The sequence below is a fragment of the Micropterus dolomieu genome, linkage group LG01 (assembly GCF_021292245.1).
Source record: "Micropterus dolomieu isolate WLL.071019.BEF.003 ecotype Adirondacks linkage group LG01, ASM2129224v1, whole genome shotgun sequence".
In the NCBI taxonomy this organism is placed as follows: domain Eukaryota; kingdom Metazoa; phylum Chordata; class Actinopteri; order Centrarchiformes; family Centrarchidae; genus Micropterus; species Micropterus dolomieu.
The window spans coordinates 32,563,175-32,581,866 of record NC_060150.1 but is presented as its reverse complement, the minus strand read 5'-3'; the positions used below and the strand labels follow the sequence as shown (position 1 = coordinate 32,581,866).

The window sequence follows — 18,692 nt, the reverse complement described above, 5'->3', positions numbered from 1 at the left end:
GTTTAACCCAAAAATCTATTGATCGACTCCAGACTGTCCAGAACTCAGCTGCCAGGCTTTTAACCAGAACAAAGAAATATAACCACATTACTCCTATTTTAGCTTCATTACACTGGCTCCCAGTATGTTTTAGAATTGACTTTAAAATTCTTTTAAAGCTCTTCATGGCCTCTCGCCTTGTTATATTTCTGACCTTTTAGTCCCATACGCACCAGCACGTACCTTGAGATCCTCGGGCAGAGGTCTGTTGTCTGTTCCAGAGTCTCGACTGAAAACTAAAGGGGACAGAGCGTTTGCTGTCAGGGCCCCGAGGCTCTGGAACAGCCTGCCCGAGGAAATCAGGTCGGCTGAGTCAGTGAACTCTTTTAAGTCCCTTCTTAAAACATACTTTTATAGGAGAGCTTTTCCCGATCTTATTTGACTTTATTTTATTGTATTTTACTAATTTTATATTAAATTTTCATGCTCTTATCTTTTTTTTTGTATTATTCTTTACACTTGTTAAAGCACTTTGTAACTTGTTTTTGAAAAGTGCTCTACAAATAAGGATTATTATTATTATTTGCTGCAAATTAGTAAGGTGCTGAGAGATGCCTTGCTTTCTCAGGTGGCTTGGTGCAACAGCTGCAGATACGATGCTGCTTGTAACGCAGTCATTATCCATACACATGCTCACTGTAATCGACAGTCGCTGGTTGTGTATTCAAAATTATTGCCTCAGGGGCCCTTCTGGTTGGTCAGATGAATGATGTGTGCTTATATTTTGTAGAGAACAAGATAATGGACACTTTCAGATTATCAGAAGAATCGGTCCCTTATAAAATATCTCAGCAGTGCTATTAAAGTACCATTTATAGCACTCTACCAACCAAACTATTATTAATCTCAGCCAATGATGTAACATTTCTTGTATTATGCTTTTGACTTGTGTGGTTATCACGCTGTACCACCTCAACGTGCAATACAGCAATAGTTGTAGTCAATTTCATAATATTGGACAGGAAAGAAAATTCAACATATGCGGGTGGGACCATCCTTTCAACACCTTCTTCAGGCAAAACAATCTGCAGGCCAAGTATATTCCAACACTGTAAATCAAAAATGCAGAGGTTTGTTTTGTAAGGTGTCAATAGTTGAAGAATCACACAGACAAGGTTCAAGTTATTATTAACGTTTACTCTCATCAATAGCTAATAAGACTGACATTACTGTTCCTCTGCAACCTTCCTGTCAGTTTCACAACAGGGGAGCTGTCAAGTCCTGTCATGCTTTTCAATAAAACATGTATTCTTTGCCACAAACCTTTTGGGGGTTTGGTTAATAACACAACCACCAGACCTTTGCAGCTAACACACACAGGTCACAGTTGTTTGGGTTTGCTGCTGTGATCTCTACCGCGTATATAGAAAGTATCTCTACATAAGTATTTCATCCTACATGGTGAAGTTTCATACTGACCGGCAAGAGGTTGTAGTGAATATGAATGGATGCCATCTACTATCTGTTAAAGCTAGCCCCAGGCCAGTTGCCTAGACCCATACTCAAGACTATACAATGGTCTCTTGAGAGATCAGGTTATTGTCCATTGCTACTGCATCTAAATGGGGGAAAAGAACTCTTCTGATTATAAAACCAAATCCTCTCTTTCTTTGGAATTTATTTATATGCAGTGTTTCCCTCAGCTGGAAAACTGCCAAATGTTTATACAATGAAAATTCATCATCTGGCCTTGTTGCTAAGCCTGTACAAAAAAAAATTGCAGTCATACAGAAATAGTGTAAATATCCTGAGCTATTCGTAAACTAAACACTGGTTTGAATCCTGAAATTGATGCGGAGGAAAGCCTCTTATGAATGACCAAAATTACACTGCACCTCTACAGAGAACTATGACAGGAAACACAGCATTTCATTTCACTGTGCCCTGATTCTGACAGCAACATGTACCACAGCCAATTTTGGCAGATACTGAAAGCAATATTTATTTTGTTAATTTGAAACTACAGTTGAAGTGGCAAATTACTTCTGCTGGTGTGATAGGCCTCTTAGATTATCGACAAGATGTGAGACTGATGAGCCGAAATAAATACCACATACAACATTCTTGAGTGACAGGTGAAGTGAGGAAGACTCTGTAAGGACCTGTTCATTTTAGGTTAACTCTGTTCAATTCACAGCATAGCGCTTCCTGCTTGTGTGTCTCAGATTGTTTAGAGGATATGGTGGGTGTGTAACCATCCATATGGGTCAATGGCATTGTTCCTTCCTATCCTTTATCTCCTGGACCTAAGACAAATATACTATGACAAGACCGATCCAATCACTGCAGTGGAGAATACCAAGCTGAGTCATTTCCATTAAAACCCAAGAGGCGCTAAGAGGATCCAATTAAAAAAATGTGCAGACAAGGGCATTTTATAATGCACATTTCACATCACATACCATACCCTAACAGTTCATACACTTATACAAGGCTTATAGAAGCTCAATCGGCCATGGTCAGACAGACTATCCTCATGGTCGGACAGACTATCCTCATGGTGTCTTTTTTCCACTGTCCTAGCTATCTTCGAAATTAGCCAATTTCATGCTTGTAGACCAGAGGGAGTTTTAAGGAGCCTTATAGGCCTATATTAAGTGTAAAATTTTTGCTCCACTCACCTCAGAGAAATGGGGCCACAAGAAAAGGCTTTACCATATTTGCTTCAATGACAAGTTAAGAGTTTATGGTAATGCTACTCCTCCACATAAGGCTTTATTTATTTGTAGCATGGACTGTCTCCATGGTTATCATTTGCATGGATTGTTATTTTATGGGTCCGGACTTTTCAGCCACCATAAAACACTGCAGGTCATTCCACAGAAGAAGTCCTGTAAGTTAAGTGGAATAGGGTGCTACAGATACACACCCATGACCAATAAAACAAAGTAAAATTTGTACAATACTGGTCCAAAGCAACAAAACCACTAACAAACACTTAGGCACTAACAAACCTAGCAGGATGATGCAGTATGTTCAAACCCAATTCAGAATTAAAGCTGCAAGCAGCGTTGGGCGGGCCCTCACACTTGTAGCGCGTCCGCGTGTGACCTACTAAATAGCTTTGAATTCAAAACTGCTTTACTGACATGACCGCAGTTAAATACAGTAAGTAAGCAGGTTAAACAGGCCTTCTGTTCTTTTCTTGCCTCTTGTTTTCCTTGTCTGTATCTGATCCTGACCTCTGACCTCTGTCTGGCCTAAGGTTGGATGGGTATTTTCCTACAGGGCTCAATTACACTAGCATGCTCGTTCATAGTATCACGCATCCATCTCATTCAGATAGATAGTGTGATAAGTTATAGCCTAACATTTCTGTGATGCTCTAGTCGGCAAACACAGCTGACCTCCAAACCCCCGATGGCTGGCGACGGGCAGGTGCAGCAAGCAGATAGATGAAGATCTATTGGCTTCCACATCCAGTGTTTGAAGCTAATGTTAGCTAGCTACTGGGCTAACTTTGTTTAATGCTGCGTTAAAGAAAGAGCTAGCCGACTGACGGCTACGTGACTAGCAATGGGGGCAGCTTGCGTCACTTACTCAGTGGTCCTCCAGGTCCGAGTACCTGGTCCTTGGCAGGCGGAGTGCCGCTCTGTCGCTCGAAGTTGCCAGGGTTGGAGAAATAATCCCTCAGCCTCGGGAGCTCTCTGCCTGCCTCCAGTAGCTCGGTGTGAAACTCCAGGGCCGTGAGAATGTATTGGTCCCGTAAAAGCTGAGCAGCAATAGCATCCACAGACACCCGTGTCTCGGCGCTGCCTGCCATGGCGGAGGTGGCCGCGACCGAGACCGAGATGCCTTCACCGCTGGGGCTTGTCCGGTTACCACACAGCAGGAGCGTCGGAGGCTCGGCGTCCGCAGGCGGAGGGAACGGGTTCCCCGGCGGCGGCCCCGGAGCCCCGTCACTCGGGCTTCTCTCTGTGTCTGCTGTTTCATTAGTGCGCCGTTCAGCCTCTTCCTCAGAATCACTGAGATCAAACGGGTTGACCGACGCCATTTTTGCACTATAGAGATGTTTAGCAGTCTAAACTAGCTAAGCTAATCAGACCATGGATCAAACTCGCTTCTTCCTGAATGGATACAAGCTAGCTAAGGTTTGGTAGGTGGCTTTGGCAAGAGGGAAAGAATGCAAAGCTCTGATTGGCCAGATCTCAGATCCGTTTTCCCAAAGCCCGCCTTTTTTATTGGATAAAACAAAATGATTGGATACCGGCGAGACAGAAAGAAAAACTGGGCAGGGCACATTTGACAGCTGATAGCTTATGCTTGCTAATGTGTTATCAAATAACCACAAGCTGTGAAAATAACAGTGAAACTGCACTGTAAGAAAAACTGTTAGATAATACAACTCAATTTCTTTTTATTAAAACATCGATTTGAGAGAGGTACATTTTAAAAGAAAGCTCGCTGGGAAAATACATTTTTTAAAACTACAGTACCCACAATTCAGCTGCAAAGTACACACGTCAAAGTAAAACGTCAGTCACAACAAGGAAGTTGATGCTTATGGTACCTGCATTTCTTGTGCTAATCTTCTTAGAAAGATTGTTAGTTGATTTTGTAAAAGGACACACTTTACGTTGATTGTGTTTCGTACAACAACGTACTAATGTGTCGGGTTCTCTGGATATATAATTGATCATCTCCGAGGATAAAATGGAAGCTAAAGCAGGTGTATGGTTGAAATGGTAGTAGATAGTTCTGTTCTCCCATTAATTCATCAACAAGACAGCGGCCCGCGTTGTTTTTTATGGGTAGATTCCACTGACGTTACATACGGGTGAGGCTTTTTGCATGGCCTGTACCGATTTCAGTGCTAACCTGCTGGCGTAATGTTTAACTTAACATTGAAATGTACCCTACATTTGCTCATATTGGCTAATGTGGCATATGGTGACAGTAGGCTTAATCCTTACTTAAGCAGTGTTTACATGGCACATACTTTGGCAGTCTATACTGAACTTGTCTAATGTCTCCCTCTCTATGAACTAAACTCTCAACCATGAATGTAAATGTCGGCTGTATTTGTAATTGTATAACTTTATGTTTGTCTATATTTGCCTCACACCTTTTTATTTTGTTCTCTTTTTTTTCACCTGCAAACTCATTCAATCTTCCTTCCTCCGTCTCCGTCCCACTGGCTGGTTTGCAGACCTAGCTGCAAAATGAGGATGATCACTTTCTTCGTGGTTGGACTAACAGTCCATGTGGTCTTCTTCCTCTCTATCTTTGACATCTACTTCACCTCTCCCCTGGTCCATGGCATGACACCCCAGGCCACACGGCTGACACCCCCTGCCTCCAGACTGGTGTTAGTGGTGGCTGATGGTCTCAGAGCAGACAGTTTCTTCACACTCCTCCCCAACGGCTCATCCAGGGCCCCGTACTTGAGGTTCGGAAACTGGTGGAGAGTAGTGAGCTTCGATGTAATGTGTTTGTGTGTATGTGAATTGGTCAAGTATAGGAAGCAGTATGTATATATCTGCAATTTGTTGGGTCTGTGTGTGCGAGCGTTATACTCTGTATTTTCTCATGCTTTGTTCATGACTCTGGAGTAGCTGGTGTTTGTGTATACATGTCTGTGTGTGTTTTCCAATATCAGGAGTGTGATAGAGGAAAAAGGTACCTGGGGGGTGTCCCACACACACGTGCCCACTGAATCTCGTCCTGGTCATGTTGCTCTTATCGCTGGCTTCTATGAGGATGTCAGTGCTGTTGCTAAAGGTAGGTGTGCATCTGTGCTTGTCGATACAGATAATGCTATGTAAAGGATTAAATACTGACACTCATGTGCTTGTGTATGACTACTGTTGTGTCTGTCGGTGACTGCAAGTGCATTGACGTTTTCATGTGTGTGTGTTCAGGGTGGAAGGAGAATCCTGTAGACTTTGACTCCGTGTTTAATGAGAGCAGACACACCTGGTGCTGGGGCAGCCCTGATATTCTACCTATGTTTGCCAAAGGTACACATTAACACAAACAACACAATCAGAACCACTGACCAAGGCAATATAGAAGCAAAAGGTTGCATATAAAGACTATCAAAAATCCAAAATTTAAGCTTAGTAACTAATTTTTGTAGTTCAATAACATATTATTTCTATTATTAAATGTTTTATTCCTCATTACTGCTTACATGTTTTGAATATCCTAGAACAACATTTAAAAATTCCTTAAAGAAGCTCATTTTGTGCTATGGCTCTTCCAGGTGCCAGTGGAGACCATGTGTATATCCACACATACCCAGCAGAGGAGGAGGACTTTGCCTCTACAGATGCCTCCAGGCTGGACAGCTGGGTGTTCACACAAGTCAAAGTATGGTAGTGGAGTTACTAATGATAATTATAAATACTTTGCTGACTCTGTCGATAAAGTCATAGATTTTTTTTTTCCCAGTGAGAATTTGCAAATTGCTATCTTGAATAAATCCAAATATATGTTGTTTTTTTTCTCTCGGCACTAGTCATTCTTTCAGTCAGCCAAGTCTAACTCCAGTCTGAGGGCCAGTCTCCTCGAGGATGAGAACATCTTCTTCCTGCATCTGCTGGGCATCGACACAAATGGACATGCTCACAGACCAATGTCACAGTAAGATCCATTATTAGTATTATAATTATTATTGATTTCTTGTTGTTTTGCCATTTATATTCAATTTGATTGTACTCAACATATAATGAAATGATCATATACTTTCAAAGCGACATCCACTCACACAGCAGTGCTTTATTTATCTTGTATTTGTCTTTTGTTTAGAGAGTATCTAGACAATATTGGTCTAGTAGACACTGGTGTAGCTGAGCTCGTGTCTATAGTAGAAGAATTCTTTGGTTATGATGGCAGAACCTCCTATGTGTTCACCTCTGACCATGGCATGACAAACTGGGGTAAGACTCTTGTAAGTGTATGTGTGACTTTTTTTCATGCAACAACAACAAAAAGTCAGTTCTTCAACATATGAATTCATATGAGTTTTGTTTTAATATCATCTGTTGATTAGTGTCTCAATTTTTGCTTGTTTGTGTCTCCAGGTTCACACGGTGCAGGCCATCCCTCTGAGACGCTCACCCCTTTAGTGGTGTGGGGAGCTGGAGTTCATCGTGCTCGCAAAGTCACTGAACCCCAATCATACAACGATGCATACCTGCAAGGTGCGAAACTCATGTACTGTGCTCACAACCGCATGCCTAAGTGTCTTTCAGGCAGGCTTGTTAGCTTCAGTTTAGTGCTCAGGTTCTCCTACACCCACATAAGGTGGTCATTCTAATATTATTTATAGGCAGAGTGGAAATTTGTATTTTACTTGGAATAAAAACACATATGTTCAATTTTTACACTGTACATTGTTGTCCGTAATTATATTTGTACTGTATTTACTGTTTCTCAGATTGGAAACTGGAGCACCTTCGTAGAGTTGACGTGAATCAGGTATGGCCCATGACCATGGCATGTATTAATGATGTCAATATCAATTATAATCACTCAATATAAAATGCATGAAAGCAGTGATATAAAAGAACAACAGGTAGTAAAGTGAAATATTTTTATGTTTATTGTTCTCTGCAGGCAGACATCGCTCCCCTCATGGCATCTCTCATTGGTGTACCCATTCCTGTTAACTCTGTTGTAAGTCCAGAGATAAACTACAGACAAAGGAAATATTGTAGTCATTTTTGTCCTACCAAGTTGTATGTAAGCATTATCAAAGTCGCCAAAAATTATTTTTGAAAGTATGAGTGTACCTTTGAAAAATCATTCGTGGCTGTGACAATCAGGTATTTAGTAGAAATTATGTGTCCACAGATGTTCATCTTTATGTGTGTTTTTGTCTCCTCAGGGTGTTTTACCGCTTCTCTACCTTAACAACAGTGACCAGTTCAAGGCAGAGAGCATGTACACTAATGCTATGCAAGTACTAGAGCAGTTCAAGGTATGGGAGCATTCAGCTCTGCAGTTACTGACATGTGTATCATTAGTATGTTACGAGGGTCAGTAAAACAATCACTTGTCACGACTTTGTTGAATAAGTTAGTAACAATATCATGACTTGAAATGTTAATATGTTGGTATTTATAGATATATCCAGTAATTTATGTTTGATTTATAACAAAAACACTTTAAAATGATAGCTTAACAACACACCATTTTTAGGTTTGAAGTTGTCGTAACCCTATTATTGCACGTCTTGTAATACAGTAATTCAGTTTCATAAAACAAGTTTTATGTCTTTCTGTAGATGAAAATGAACCAGAAAAAGGAGACAACCTTGTCTTTTCTCTTCACCCCATACCAGTAAGTACAATTAGTGCGTTAATAAATGTGAAGTGAATTAATATCATGGGTTTTTCATTGCTATGTGTTCAGTTAAAAAAACAACAACAACACATTTTTACCAAGGCATAACGTTATGCTGAATTCATGTCATGTACAAAGTAACAAAGAGCATTAACCTGGTGGCAACTGCTCACATTTTCTATTACTGGCCTATGCAAAAGATTAAGCAGGGCAATGCATTGTTTATAATATTGTGGTTTGTAGAAATTAAGTGCAATTTATTTGGTCAACATATTCAAGACCGCCATTTATATGCAATTTCACGGACTCTGTCTTCAGCGGTTTGTCTCACTGTTTTCCCAGACTACTGACTGAGTCAAAACAAGCAGAATTCATCCACCAGGCCAGAATACTGATTCAGCTGGAGAAATATGAAGATGCAGTGAGTAGTTGGAAAAATGTAGTCTGCAGCTTATATATGTAAATTAACATTGTACAAGTGAAATAAATTCAAATTTGTGATTTATTCTGGGTACTTAAATCCACAAACGTGGTGTTCACATTAGCACTAAAGGTATGTTGATGAAGTATGTTGTGGCAGCTGATGTTGCAGTGGTAAGTTAGTCACTGTTCTGTAAAATCTAAAGCAACTAACATACAGCGTCTCTGCCTTTTTGGGGTTTGAATGATCATTTTCCTTCCAAGTTTCTCATTTCTTTGTTTCTTTACATTCCTTGCTGATTAACCTTCTTTCCACTTTCTCCATGACATGTTTGCTATTGCTAAAGCACTTTCTTTCATTTCCTGTTTGTCTCGTGTCAGATCTCTTTGTGCCAGTCTCTGATATCCCATGCTCTGGAGGGCCTGGTCTACTACCACACCTATGACCGGTTCTTCCTGGGTTGCAGTGTGGTGATGGGATTTGTAGGCTGGACCTCCTATGTTGTCTTAGTCATACTGAAGACTCATGCCAGCCTCAACAGACGTCCCAGTCTCCTGAAACAGGTCAGAGCATATACTATAATCCCCCTTTCTTTGCCTCTAAAGACTCCTTCCACAAACAACTTTATGAAATGACTCTTCTGTTAAGTTGCATTTTTGTGTGTGTGTGTGTGTGTGTGTGTGTGCGCAGATTCCCGGCCATACCCTGGGAAGGCTGTGTATGTGTGCGACACTGATGATCACTGTGTTCTTGCTTATCCAAAGAAGCCCTGTTACGTACTATATTTACTGTCTGCTGCCTGTCCCTGTGTGGTACGCTGTCCTTAAAGAGTGAGTAACACACACATTTGAGAAAATAAAATTGCCTGAAACACACCTGCACACAGACATCACAGTCTCATCAAACAAGTGAGCGTAGTTCCTGTATGCTGTTCTCAGAGTGTGCTGGAGCAAACACCACACACAGACACACGATGTCAGCAAATATCACTACACATCAATGGAGATCTCAACAAATAATAAATATAGCAGTTTTTCATCGGATGTAATTAACCTCACACAGACTTGTCTATGCACGTCTGGCACAGCTGCAGTAAGGTGTTAATTAGACCATTTGAAGTGGTGTAGTATCCATTGATGTTTCTCCTCTGTAAATGGATAAAAGGGCGTTTTTCTTTCTTTTTCACCCTTTTATCGCAGGGAAAATAATCTCATTAATGTTCCATTTTAGATCTGGAACTCTAACAGATTTGATTCGCTCAGCTCCTTCTCTGCCACTGTGGAAATGTTTTGGCTATTTTGTGCTGGTGACGTTCGGGATCGAGCTACTGGTAGGTGCCTTTAATGTCTTCTAATGTAAAGTTAGAGGGACATTTTTGCTTCAGTACAATGATACAGCTTGACTTATAAGCCTTGAGCTGACATGCTGACATTATGAGCTCACTGTGTACAATGGATGATAGTTTCCCTTGCTGCCCCCAGGTGGTGAGTTTCTTCCATCGCACCATGCTGACTGTGGGCCTGGCAGTCCTCTCTCTCTGGCCCTTGCTGTCGGGACTTTTTGGCAAGGCCAAGGTAACAGTTTCTCGGATCATCACTCCTGCACTCACAGTACACCAGGAAAGGTCGTGATATTTGAATACTGGGTGTTCTGCACCTTGCAGGTTTTGGTAAAATGATGTGTCTCGAGGAAGTTTGGAAAATCCAGGTGGACTTTCCAACCAAGGCAGAGTAAACACAGTAGGAAAATGTCCTGCTCACAGAAGGCTTGACTGATGGATGTTTAGCTACCAAGTGAAAATAGGAATAAGCAAATAGATAGACAAGACATATATTCTATCTATTCTATAACTTTTTTCTTTTATAGATATTTTGCTTATAAAGTATTCTGATGAATAAACAAACATGTATAGTTTGATCAATGATTAACCCTATTTTGTTCTCCTTAGATTTCCATAACCAAATGTTACTATATGATTTGACATATCACATATTCTGTGCTGCATAGAGTCCTTTGTCCTGATAGATTTATTTTTTATTTCATTGCTCACTACAACGATATAAAGAAAGTGATTATATTAAATATTGGTGCACAAAAATGAATTGAACAAAGTGGTTTGTTGTGGAAGAAGTACACATATTTAACCCTAATTGCGTTTTTTTCCACGAGCAAATCTAGGATGTTTTTGTGTAGTTCTAGCTTGTATTTTGACTTCCCTTTGGACTTCTTTGTCATTAGTCTACTGTCAGATAAATATGTAGCTTGTTAAATTATCATTTCACGTACAGTATTTAACTACATGAACTCTCTGTTCCTGTGCAGTTCCGATCATTGAGCTGGTTTCTAGGCTGTCTGTGTTTGGCTGCTTTCCCCCTGATGCCTGTTGTGGGTAGAGAGCCTAACATACATCTGGTGTGAGTGTTTCCTCTATTTGCTTACATTTATCATAAAGTCAGTAACAAGTAAATTACTATAATTAGGATATCTTAAAGGTCATCTCAGAGTGGTGAAATTTGTTTGCTAGAAATGATTTAGGGAAGAGTACTAATGGTTGAAATAAATATCACAATAGCTTGTTATTACAAATATTTTCCCGCTGTTAATATATGTTTATCAAAATGTGGCAAATTAATGCGTGTTGCACTGTTTTGCAGCACAAAAGACAAAAATGATCACACGTGTATGTCAGCAACTTCAGTACTTATTTTGTCATCTTTAAATTAAATTAGTGTAGTTCCCCTTTCTAACTAACTAGTCAAAAAGCCTCACAATGCTGTAAACAACCTCAGGATGATGAAAAAAGCCTTGTGAGACAGTTTTGTGAAAGACAGAGACAGAGGATCTCATTCAAATAAACTGCTCATTAACAGCAGTATCTTTACTCAGCTGTATATATGTGTGTATAATGTCACTATGATGGCATCTTGTTATGCATTTTTTTTTGTTACTGTCTAATAAATCAAATAAAAAAAAAAAAAACTCAAGTCAAGAAGTCAGCCGTATGCCATAAACATGTCTATAATAATATGGTAACATATGATGTTTGTTCGCTTAGTACCTGTGCAGGTCTACTCACTCTCTTCACTTCAGCCTGTTACCTCTGGTCATCACAGCAGAGAACAGCACTGCACATTAGTGACCGACAGCAGTTTGTCGCCCAGGTAACAGCTCACGCCACATGTATTTGTGATTGTGTTTTGTGCCACTGCGTTTTCTAAAGATAAATTATGACCTGTCAAACTCGACAGATGCTTCATGTGGCGGTGTGTGCGTACGTGCCATCCCTCACGCACTCCAGCCTACAGCAGAAACAGGGTCTGCCACTTCTTAATCAAATCATCAGCTGGGCCACATTAGGTAGGTGGATGTGTAAGTGAGCACAAGATACTTGGGAACTGTCTATGTTCAACACCTATAATTTCCTTTGGAGATTATAATAATATGTATGAATCATTGATGTTAATATTTTAAAATATTGATCAGATATTTAGGATATATTGTAAATCTAATTATTTAAGTATAACCCATATCGTTAACTTACTTTAGAAAAATAAGAAGTTCTGTCACATCCTGTTCTATATTCACGTCTCCTATGTCTTCTCTTTTATCAGCTTCGTCTATGCTGGTTCCATTGCTGAGCTCTACACGCCTTTTCCACCGACTCCTCAGCATATTTCTCTCTCTCACAGCCACATACCTGCTGCTCAGCACTGGGTAAGACAAAATATTACACACACACACACACACACCATGCAGCTGCACTAACATGTTAAGTTATGTGTAGAGCTTTATCACCACAGCAAAGCTGCAAAATGAGCACATTTTCTAATGTGTATGTTTTCTCTCACCCAGGTCAGAGGCCTTGTTCCCCCCTGTGTTATCTTGGTTGATGTTTGTGTGGATCAACATTGAACAGGAAGCTATGCACGCTCAGGGTGTCTCTGGCAGACAAGAGGTACAGTCTCTGACAAAAGTCTTGTCGTTTGTGTACAAATTGATCTGAAGTGCTGCTGAAATATATTTCTAATCAAGATTTTTTTACAAGAAATGTCTCATTTTAATCCCAACAGGTTTTGTAATAATGTTTCAGTGCAAAACGAAATTGTCAAAAAGTATATTTTTACATTTGGATCTCACAGCACCACTACTTAATTTGCTGATATATTTTTGTTTTTGCATTAAATTTGTTCAATTTCTGTATAGGCGACAAAACTTTTGTCTTGCCAAAATTTGACCTTTCTGTCAAAACTAATTTATTTCAGTGCATTAAACATCATTTGGGAGGGTTTTAGCTTTTCATATGAACTATTTCTAACATCAATTGATTAATTAAAAGTCAGGTTAATAGCAGGTGTTTCTACAAAATAGATAAGCGACAAGACTTTTGTCAGGGACTGTAGAACCATATTTCCAATCTTAGATTCGGGGGAGCAGGGTAGACTGCATGACAAAAAGAGATGCAAATTTGAATAGTCAGAGGTCTGTGTATTTATTGCACTGTGGGCTTGTATCAAATTTCGATCACATATTTTGTTTTTAACGGAAAACAGTCAATATTTGATCTTGTATAGGCATATTTTCACACATTTGTGTACTTTGTTATATAAATATATCTTCTGGAGCCTGTACTTATCTGTTCTGAGGTGTTCTGGTGTTAAAATGTGTCTGCTATTCACTACACTAAGTACTAAATCCCTACTCACGATAACATAATTCACATAATCTGTGAAGTGTGATTTAGTAATGTACATAATGTCTCAGTACTGACGATCATTATCATGTGTTTCTTTCAGCTCTCCACTATTGATTTCTCTGCAAAAATCGACATCACCAAGATCCGACAACTCAAGCTGGATGACATCAGAAGATCATATTTTTTTGTATCCGCGTTAGAGTGTGCGCCACACGAGACTGCCTGCATATACCCAACTGGCACTGATTTATTTGTTCAGGCCAAATTACAGCATATCCAATTTTTTTAAGTTTAAGATGAAATGGCTAGTTTGAAGTGTATAATTATAAATAATGAACTGATCAGTATAACGTTGCTTCACTCTTTCCTTGACTGTACATCTTCTTTAGGTATTTTTTATAATAACAGCTTTCTTCGGCACAGGGAACATTGCTTCCATTAACAGGTATGTGCACTTTGACACGCAATATATATACTGTGTGTGGGTGAGTGAATGGCAGGAAGTTGTGTTTGTATGAAGGAGGGGGTATGTGGCTATACAAGGTTCTGCTTGAGTGATGTAAATGTGTGGTTTGAGTCTCACTGATCTATATGGTTATTTTTAATTATTAGCAAACTATCATTTGAATACAAGAACAAAACAAGTGATCTGTGAAGAATTACCATGTACTTTATTTGCATTGTCTAGACCAGCTTGTCTCTTAAGTCATGTATGCCATTGTACCACATACTGTTACATACTGTTAATTTCTCAACCGTCACTTCCTCCGCTCCTCCGCTTCTTTCTCCTTTTCACAGTTTTGACCCAGCATCTGTTTATTGTTTCCTCACTGTCTTCAACCCCTTCATCATGGGAGGGTTGATGATGTGGAAGGTACCGTATTTGAAACACTTTCTTTTTATGGTATACGCCATGTATCTGCATGTTTCCCTCTCCGACCTTTCTTTCAGTTCTAGAAATCTGTTTCCAAAAAAGGAAAGTAATCTTGCAGATTATGACTAGTCTTAATAGTCAAATGATACATCTGTCTGGGAAATATGAGTAATAATACAAATATGTTTTAACCTGCTTTTCTTGTGTTGTCTTATATTGACTCTCTGCAACCATGTCCGTTCCACCAGCTGGCCTTTTTAGTGCAATGTTGAGCGCAAATTCTCTACATTGTCATTCACTTGTCCTTTTGTTCTTCCAGGTTATCATCCCATTCATTATAGTAATGTGTACATTCGAGACCATCCAAGTTGCAACACAGCTCTCGTCAAGAAGGTAACCCATCTACCACAGGTCTGGTGTCAGGTCTGTGTGTGCCTCACCTGCCAACAACCATGTGCTATTTAGACACATAATGTGTTTCTTTCTTTTCTGTGTATGGCAGTCTCGTTGTATGTGATGAGTGTCAATCTACTGTCCAATCTCTTTTGTCTGTTATTCTAATTTTCCAGTTTATTCCTCATTGTCCTGGTCATCTCCGACTTGATGGCTCTGGTAAGGCATTTCCTGTGAGTTAGAGAGGTTCTGGTTGAATATTGGGTTAAAGATGCACTGTGACTGTGATTTTTCTCAAAGGATTTTTCTCTCTTACCTTTTCCTGTTAAGTTGACTCGATGTGAACCTTGCACAATACATTTTTAACTCCCTTTTCCTCTCCTCAGCACTTTTTCTTCCTGGTGCAGGACTATGGCAGCTGGCTGGACATTGGCACAAGGTAATTTAACTTGGAGATACAATGTTTGTATGTCTTAATTAATTATTTAATTAATTAACTACACTGTCCCTCCTACTTCCCTGTGGCTTCTTTTAGACACTCATTTAATGGCATCTGTGATGCTCGGACTTACACATGAACATGTTAAACATGTTTTTTTTTTTTTGTCTCTTGCAGCATTAGTCATTATGTGATAGTGATGTCGATGACCATCTTCCTAATGTTGCTCAGTGTAGTTACACATATCTTTACCTCACGAAGACTCATCCTTTGGAGGAGATTTAAGATGCACTTCCCCTAAATAAACATGTGTTTGTGTGTGCATGTGCATGCACACATACTAGATCAACCAAATGTTTAGTATTTATTTATTTTTTTAAAATATGTTTTATTTAGTGTTTGTCTTATTAGTCTGGAGTTCATGAGATATGTGATATTGTTTTTGGACTTAATATACAGTGTAGTACTGTGCAAAACTCTCAGCATAGTTACATGTCCTTATTAATCACATGCTACCATGGAGAATTACTTCAGGTTTACATTCTAAGTAGAAAATACACAGTTCCTCTAAACAGTTGTTGTTGTCCTTTGTATAATTTTTTTGTTTATTTTTACCTCTGTGTCATAATGTGATTTTTAAGTAATAAATACTTTGAAAGTAATCAAGACCCCTTCAATAATATTGCTTAAATAAATGGTTTCCAGAGTGGCCTAAGACGTTTGCACAGTACTGTTTACACTGTATTCTTTTGTATACTCAGTCTCTTGTTTCAGTCACATTTTTCTATGCATTAATCATTGATGAATTGACTAAGGCCACTTTGAATGTTTAACTGTGAATTATGCCTTTGCCAAGGGTGCTGATTTATGATCCACCAAAGAGTGGTAACTTGATGACTCTAGTCTGTAGTATGTAACTCTATTTCCTGTTGAGCTGCCTAAAAAGAATCCATATTTAGAGGGAAAAGGGATGCTATTTTGATTCATTGTGAATTATGTGCTAATAAAATGGAAGAAGTGGAATGAAAATGGGGACCTTTGTGTTGTACAACCATTAACATAATTAAACAGGTGCCAGTATAGTTGTGTTTGTACATCATGGTAACTGTAGCCATGCTTAAAAAATGTAGGTGGGAAAGTAAAAGAGAATTCCCTGAATGTCCTTAAACCATTGCAGTCCAGGTGCACTTGCATTTAGATACTCTTTTATTTTTTTTCTTTATTTTTTTCTTTTTCAACCTGTCCTGCCCAGCAGCCTGGTATCGAGTATGATGAGCTGGAAACCATATTGTGCCAGATAGATTTTACTTTAACAACAGAGTATTAATATACTCCTTTGTCTGTTTTATTATTTATTTAATTATGTATTGATTTGTCACCGGCCGGACAGGGGGGCAGACATGGGGATGGGGGAGCAGAAACATCGCACAGACAGCACAGCCTTGAGAGCTGGAATAATAACAATTAATTTAAATAAGTAACTGAAAGAAAAGCATCAGGAAGTACCAGAGACAACCTAAATTTGTGTCTGTGTGCCTGTGGGTGAATATGTCTGTATGTGTGTGTGTGTGTGTGTGTGCACATGTGTGTGCGCATAAGCCTGTTAAAGAATGTAGTTAGTGAGTGTAGTCTGTAAATGGAATGCACCACATGACAACGCAACGCCGACGGAACCCAAGAGGCGTACACGCGGAAGAGCAGCGCCCGGACCGACTACGGCGCGCACTGCGCGAGCACGGCGATACCCAATGCCCGTCGCACCCGCCAATAAAAGTCCGCCGTCCCCCATGCACAGCACGCCAGGCTCAGGGACACACCACCCGCCCAGAAATGAGCAACCCCCCCGCCTGCCTCTGCAAATGTATTGTTTTGTGTTGGATGCATGTCATGGATTGTGAAGTGTTGTGTGGTGGAGTAAAGATAAGGTGTGTGGTAACTAAGGTGCAGTTAAAATTGGAGGGTAGTTGTGACACAGGTACCCCACAACTATCAGGTAGTGGAGCTTCCCATCGTGCCCCTCCCACCCCCCCCCAAGCCCTCTATGTCTAATGTGTAATTAAAATTGAGGGGCGGCCAATGAGGGAGGAAGAAGGGCGAGGCCGTAATAAAGCAGCCCCACCCACCAAACGCCCTGCAGTAGTGATGTGCGATACCACTTAATTCCTATCCAATCCAATAGGTGAAGTCAGGTAAAGTGGGACACTTTTTGGTAAATTGCTTTTTAAACAGCCTAAATCAGTTAGAATGTATTAAAATTGTATGTATTTTTTTAAAAATAGGTTGTTGTGAAGACATCTATGGTGAAATTAAGCCATTTTTTTGATTTATTATCAAATTGTTTATCTTTAAACATCATCTGATGACAAACATCATCTGTCACCCTCTTCGGCAAACTGGAAGCATCATATTATTTTGAAATAATTTGATGATGTTATGAAGCGGCAGTTCTGAGCAGGATATTTTATTATAATTAAAGAATGAGATGTTTAGCGAAGTTTGCAGTGTTGCCAAAGTATTTCACTGTCTTTGCACATACATCACACAGAGCAACATTATTACCTTCACAGCTAAAATGCAGCCAGACGTGACTGCTTTTACAGTCGGCCATATTCAGTATTCAATCGCGGGAAATGTAAAGGGCTGCAGCGGCTCACTTCAAAGAAGCTCCGTGAAAGAGCCTTAGCGCAAGCATGACTTTGACAGGCATAAGGAAAAGTAGTTCCTATCAACCGAGTAGTTAGACCATCCTGGTGACAGTAAGATAAAACACACACTCACTCCAAATTGCTGAGTTTAGATATCGATCCTTTTATATGAGTATCGATCCTAGAGCAGGAAATGTTGGTATCAGAAATATCGATACTTTAGGATCGATCCGCACATCTCTAACCTGCAGCCTGCCCGCCCCCCCAGAGTCCTAAGGGTGTATGTAGTGAGAGTGAAGGAGGTCATAGGGAGGCTAGAATGGTCCTCCCCACTGGGTCTAGATTCCTGACTGGCCCCATCATTCAGTCCCGTCCCCCACCCCCCTAAGCAGGAGGACGCCAGGTCCCTCCAGCCCAGGGCTTATAGCAAGAGCCCCTCTAGCGACAGCGACAACCCCGCCCAGCCCCAGGACGGCATTTAGATACTCTTTAGTAAATGACTGTAACTAGGAATGTAGAGATGTGCTGCAAAACCCCTGTGGTTAATATGTTTTTTCCAAGCAAAGAGAACAACAAAAAAAACTCGTCCCTTCACTTAAGCTCTACCTGGAGTATATACACCCTACAACAGTGCTTGAAATAGTAAATCAACAGTTAAGTCAAGATCACAGCTATCATCACCATTTCCTCTCTCACTTCTCTATTTTTGAATTAGCCAATACTTAGACTAGCCAGTGTAATGTACAGTAGCTGTCTACTTTAAATGCATGAGTATAATTTAAGTCATATTTGAATGGCATCTGAGATGTGAGATGCAGCTCAACACAAGACAAAACATGTCTCATGCAGAATATTATTGATTTTTGTTTTATATATATATATATATATATATATATATA

At 39.9% G+C, this 18,692-nt stretch overlaps 3 protein-coding genes across 17 annotated transcripts in view; 2 read left to right on the top strand and 1 right to left on the bottom strand.

Moving 5' to 3' along the window:
• Positions 1-4,118, bottom strand: part of relch (RAB11 binding and LisH domain, coiled-coil and HEAT repeat containing) — a 39,417-nt gene extending 35,299 nt beyond the window's left edge. For 5 of the 8 annotated variants that reach the window (XM_046065462.1, XM_046065498.1, XM_046065481.1 and 2 more), the window contains exon 1: positions 3,580-4,116. In XM_046065462.1, the coding sequence (XP_045921418.1) occupies positions 3,580-4,033 (454 nt within the window). In that variant the 5' untranslated portion in view covers positions 4,034-4,116. Of the gene's footprint in view, positions 1-3,579 lie in introns of all 8 variants that reach the window. The other 3 variants (XM_046065472.1, XM_046065504.1, XR_006827592.1) reach the window with 2 other exon arrangements.
• pign (phosphatidylinositol glycan anchor biosynthesis, class N) lies at positions 3,304-16,177 on the top strand. Of its 8 annotated transcripts, none has more exons than XM_046065566.1 (29): positions 3,304-3,417; positions 5,189-5,428; positions 5,639-5,760; positions 5,901-5,999; positions 6,245-6,351; positions 6,500-6,624; positions 6,790-6,920; positions 7,065-7,184; positions 7,421-7,461; positions 7,600-7,659; positions 7,871-7,963; positions 8,270-8,325; positions 8,671-8,749; positions 9,130-9,312; positions 9,440-9,579; positions 9,980-10,079; positions 10,231-10,323; positions 11,072-11,163; positions 11,805-11,910; positions 11,998-12,118; positions 12,361-12,463; positions 12,602-12,704; positions 13,543-13,629; positions 13,832-13,887; positions 14,241-14,316; positions 14,636-14,709; positions 14,886-14,928; positions 15,096-15,148; positions 15,326-16,177. In XM_046065566.1, the coding sequence occupies exons 2-29, from the start codon at positions 5,202-5,204 to the stop codon at positions 15,447-15,449; spliced, it is 2,814 nt and encodes a 937-aa protein (XP_045921522.1). In that variant the 5' UTR covers positions 3,304-3,417; positions 5,189-5,201; the 3' UTR covers positions 15,450-16,177. The 8 variants fall into 8 exon arrangements, 6 of the variants coding, with proteins under 6 accessions (XP_045921522.1, XP_045921503.1, XP_045921511.1 ...); XM_046065547.1 differs by lacking the exon at positions 3,304-3,417 and adding an exon at positions 3,619-4,135; XM_046065555.1 differs by lacking the exon at positions 3,304-3,417 and adding an exon at positions 4,191-4,545.
• Positions 16,178-17,270: 1,093 nt separating this feature from the next.
• LOC123975161 (probable G-protein coupled receptor 141) overlaps positions 17,271-18,692 on the top strand; it is a 5,131-nt gene continuing 3,709 nt past the window's right edge. The window contains exon 1 of the mRNA XM_046056392.1: positions 17,271-17,337. The gene's annotated coding sequence lies outside the window, so the exon portion shown is untranslated. The remainder of the gene's footprint in view (positions 17,338-18,692) is intronic.